Source organism: Homalodisca vitripennis, unplaced genomic scaffold (genome assembly GCF_021130785.1).
Source record: "Homalodisca vitripennis isolate AUS2020 unplaced genomic scaffold, UT_GWSS_2.1 ScUCBcl_691;HRSCAF=3244, whole genome shotgun sequence".
NCBI lineage: Eukaryota > Metazoa > Arthropoda > Insecta > Hemiptera > Cicadellidae > Homalodisca > Homalodisca vitripennis.
This window is the reverse complement of record NW_025776813.1, coordinates 27,951-32,938: the sequence shown is the minus strand read 5'-3', so window position 1 is coordinate 32,938 and position 4,988 is coordinate 27,951. Positions and strand designations below refer to the sequence as shown.

Here is a 4,988-nt window from a genome sequence, read left to right as displayed (position 1 = left end):
GCCGATTGTTTGACCGACGGTGAGAAAAAGTTTCACCGTTACCGAAAAAGGAATGTTTGGCGTTAGTATGGGCGGTAAAGAAATTTAGGCCATATCTGGAGGGGTACAAATTTATCGCCGTTACCGATCATCAGGCTCTCAAAATGGCTGATGAATATTCAGCAGCCGACGGGACGACTAGCTCGGTGGGTGCTAGAACTTCAGCAGAACGATTTTGAGATTCATTACCGGAAGGGTACACTAAACAGAGTGGCAGATGCTCTGTCTCGCTACCCCGTAGAAGGTGCAAACAGCTCTCAGTTATGCTCTAGCGCAGAAGTTTTGGAAAAAGGAATCGGACTCTTTTAAAGCGAGATTGGTACCACAAGATGTTCGCTAGAGTTACCTCCAAGCCCGACACGTGCCGAAATTTAAGGATTGCCGGAGGAAACCTTATGAAGTATAAGCCCCGAGGAAGGGCGAATAGGTTCGACGACTCTCTAAATTGGAAAACTGTGTGTGCCAAAAGACAAGCGAGAAGCTGTGTTGAATGAAAATCACGATCGCGAAACGGCCGGCCATCTCGGAATAAGAAAAAACGGCAAAGCGAGTCCAAGAGAGGTATTATTGGCCGGGATTGCTCACAGATGTGAAGAATTATGTTAGAAGATGTCAGTCTTGTCAGGCGCACAAGGTTGAACAACGGAAACCAGCAGGAAAGATGTACTTTCGGAGACCAACTGGTCCATGGTATAAGGTCACAGCCGATATAATAGGACCCTTGCCACGTTCACGAAGAGGTGCGAGGTTTATCCTAGTCGTACAGGATATCTTCACGAAATGGGTAGAACTGTGTTCGTTAAAATCAGTGACCGCGACGAATGTGGTGAATGCGTTTCAAAATTTGGTGCTTTTTCGATACGGCGCACCAGAGGTCACCATCACTGATAATGGATCGCAGTTTACGGCCAAGCTATGGCGTAATTTTACTGGAGAGATGGGGAATCGAACATCAACTGACAGCACCCTACACGCCTCAAGAGAATCCGGTGGAGCGGGCGAATCGAGTCCTAAAGACGATGATCGCACAGTACGTCAAAGAAGATCAACGGCTTTGGGACATACACTTGAACGAATTCAGGTACGCCATATGAACACCGCCGTACATAATTCTACGGGATTTACTCCAGCTTTATTAAATTTTGGACGGGAATTGCGGTTACCGAATGCAATCCATGGCCCCCTAAAGGTACAGAACGGGCAAAAAATGACTCCGAGTCTCATGTGACAGATACGAACCGGAAAAGATTAGAAGCTTTCGCGAAACTGTACAAGCAATGCCATTCGAATTTAGAAAGAGCGAGTCGATCTCAAGCAAAATATTACAACCTAAGGCGGAGAGAGGAAAAATTTCCGGGTTGGGGAGTTGGTGTGGCTGAAACAACACCATCTCTCGTCGGCGATTGACTCTTTCGCCTCGAAGCTAGCGGCAAAATACGACGGGCCTTATAAAATTGTAGAAAGGTTCGGATTCAAACATCTATAGCCTCTGTGGTCGAAAAAAGAATGTGCTAAGAGCTCACGTCAAAGACTTAAAAAAGTATGTCGACTAAGGGAACACGTCTATCTGGCTGAATAAGCCGGATATTGCAGCTCCTACTGGGTAAGTAGTAGGCTGTAACTTCGCACGTTATAGATAAGGATGTCTAGTTTAGTTTTGTGATTCCTGCATGTGTTGAACTCTTGCTTTGGGTTGCAGGTTGCACGCTAACTGCACTATCCCCTGCTATTTGCATTTGTAGTTTTTGTGTGCTTGAGTGGTTACCTTGTGGCTTTGCACGGTAGTCTAGAGCTTGGCTTGTGTGTCTGGGTTTTTGTTCCACAGTTTGACAGATAAGGAAGATGGCACGAGTCGTAAGGAAACAGGTCCGTTTGCTGCCATGCGATTCAGAGCGGCTTTTTCCTGGACAGCTGCTAAACGGCGAGGTAATTTCGGCGTATCTGCGGCTTCTGGAGAGACGGAATGCGATGGATCATAACCTGCCAAATGTCCTCGCACTGGACTCCTACTTCTTCACGGTGCTGAAGAGATCCGGCCACGAGCGAGCGCGGGGTCACCATCGCGACCAGGACTTGTGGGATTATGAGAAAATCCTCGTCCCCGTACATGAGGAGTTGGCGGACGTCGGCCACTGGTGGCTTCTCGTAGTAGAGCCACGGAAGGAAACCATCAGCGCATACGACTCCCTAAAAGGAAGAAACCACAAGCCGGCGATGGATCTTCTGCGCGAATACCTGAAGAAGGAGGAGATGAGGGCCAAGACCGAGGCCCGGAGTTGGTGCCTCTACGGTGAGCGGAGTTGTCCTTCACAGGACAACCTTGTGGACTGCGGGGTTTTCCTCTGCGCTATCGCCGGAGCCATCTGCGGGGGACGGGAGGCTAAGGAATTGCGAGTAGATGGCCGAGAGTTCAGACGGCAGATGGCGAAAGAACTTCGGGAGGATTCGGTGACCGAGAAACAAGAGCAGCCAGCCGGAATTGTTTCCGGGGGAGGAACCGGACTGGTCTTTCGAAAGATCTGGCCAAAGAGTTAGACCAGCTAACTGACCCAACGAAGTGGTCACTTATACTTCCGGCCGAGGACGAAACACCAGAAGAGATCGGTTGTCCTGCAGGAGGAGGTGGACGCGATAAACCCACCGGAAGGTGCCGCGGGAACGTCCTCGGGACACATGGAGGTTGACAAGTGTAGGTCTCCCAAACCCACACTACTAGAGCTGGCCAGACTGTCACCTATGGACGAGGGTGACGTCCTCTCTTTGTCGCCCGGGTGGAGCATGGGCAGCTCGATTGAAGTGATCCCGGACCCCGAGGAAGAGGGATTCCTTCGAGTAGCCCCGTCGGTGAAATCCCAGCCAGAGGAGACGGCAACGCAGGAAAGGATGGGCGACCCTCCAAAGCGTCCTCACGGCACCAAACCAAAGAGGACCCGTGGAAAAACGGCCGTACCATGAAGGTCCAGATACCGGGGACGAACGAGTGGAAGAGGATAAATGTCCGGAAAATTGGGCCTTCCAGTCTTCCCAAAGAAAAAATAATGGAAAGAGAGGGCAGTTTTAAGAAGAATTTTTATTTTGTTTTCTCCTACGGGGCGTAGGGGAATTTAGTAATTTGAGAACGAAGTGTACACTTTTAGTTTGCCTTATTTCTTTTATGTTTAGTTTTTGCGAAAAGTAAGTTTATTTTGATTTGTTAATCCGACTTCAGAGTCTTTTTTTTAGTTTTTATTTTCTCCACGAAGTAAGTGGGGGGTGTAAGGGTTCAATTTTATACCCCGTTTTTTTTTCTTAAATGAGAAAAACGTTTATTTTTGACAAGTAGGTGTGTCGATTTATCTTTTTTTGTCGATAGTCGTCGTCGTCATTCCATTAGAAGGAATCGATTTGAGGTTAGGGAACCTCTCTACTCGGGGCAGTGCAGTTAGCCGGAGCTCCGATGTGACCGCTGCAGCGTCTGGCGACGACTGACGAAAACGCGTCTCTGCGCATGACCGGCTGGCGGCCTACTTATACAGCCGATCCGACAAGGGACCGAGAGTTTTTGCTTGCTAACGTCGTGGAGTGAAGCCAATTCGAGGAGAAGAGTTTTCGCTTGCGGACGTCGGTTTATGAAGTCTGAAGTCGAGTCGAGGAATACGAGAGCCCTGTACGAGAGAATACGCAGTCGCCATATATCGTCTTTTGGTGAGTCACCCCGAATTGTAATCATTAAGGGAATTTAAAAACAGTACGAATATTTGAATGTTGAATATAAAAACTAGTGCTGATTCGTTAACCTTGAATTCTACGGAATCTTTGAAAAATTAATAATTCGGTGTGTAGTATAGGTTATTTTCGTTTAGTGACAGTAGTGTATCTATTAAATATAGGTTCTATTACCTTTCACTACCTGTCCTAGTTTGCAAACGTGTATTTTGCATCCTATAAGCCGCGTAGGCTTGTTATCCTATTCCTAAAATTAATAATTCGGTGTGTAGGATAGGTTAACAGCAGCTTATAGGATATCCCGTTTGGTGACAGTAGTGTATCTATCAAATATAGGTTCTATTACCTTTCACTACCTGTCCTAGTTTGCAAACGTGTATTTTGCATCCTATAAGCCGCGTAGGCTTGTTATCCTATTCGTAAAATTGATAATTCGGTGCGTAGGATAGGTTAACAGCAGCTTATAGGTTATCCCGTTTGGTGACAGTAGTGTATCTATCAAATATAGGTTCTATTACCTTTCACTACCTGTCCTAGTTTGCAAACGTGTATTTTGCATCCTATAAGCCGCGTAGGCTTGTTATCCTATTCCTAAAATTGATAATTCGGTGCGTAGGATAGGTTAACAGCAGCTTATAGGTTATCTCGTTTGGAGACAGTAGTGTATCTACCAAATATAAGTTCTATTACCTTTCACTACCTGTCCTAGTTTGCAAACGTGTATTTTGCATCCTATAAGCCGCGTAGGCTTGTTATCCTATTCCTAAAATTAATAATTCGGTGCGTAGGATAGGTTAACAGCAGCTTATAGGTTATCTCGTTTTGGTGACAGTAGTGTATCTACCAAATATAGGTTCTATTACCTTTCACTACCTGTCCTAGTTTGCAAACGTGTATTTTGTATCCTATAAGCCGCGTAGGCTTTTTATCCTATTCCTAAAATTGATAATTCGGTGCGTAGGATGGGTTAACAGCAGCTTATAGGTAATCTCGTTTGGTGACAGTGGTGTATCTATCAAATATAGGTTCTATTACCTTTCACTACCTGTCCTAGTTTGCAAACGTGTATTTTGCATCCTATAAGCCGCGTAGGCTTGTTATCCTATTCCTAAAATTGATAATTCGGTGCGTAGGATAGGTTAACAGCAGCTTATAGGTTATCTCGTTTGGTGACAGTAGTGTATCTACCAAATATAGGTTCTATTACCTTTCACTACCTGTCCTAGTTTGCAAACGTGTATTTT

At 45.9% G+C, this 4,988-nt stretch overlaps 1 protein-coding gene across 1 annotated transcript; it reads left to right on the top strand.

Annotated features, from left to right (window-relative positions):
• The first annotated feature begins 1,881 nt into the window (after nucleotides 1-1,881).
• Nucleotides 1,882-2,574, top strand: LOC124370930 (sentrin-specific protease 1-like). The gene has a single exon (XM_046829238.1). It carries the CDS (start codon nucleotides 1,882-1,884, stop codon nucleotides 2,572-2,574), a length of 693 nt encoding a protein of 230 aa, XP_046685194.1.
• Nucleotides 2,575-4,988: the final 2,414 nt, after the last annotated feature.

Excerpts from the sequence above, each read along its gene's own strand:
- LOC124370930 (XM_046829238.1), top strand. The coding sequence starts at position 1,882 with ATGGCACGAGTCGTAAGGAAACAGGTCCGTTTGCTGCCATGCGATTCA.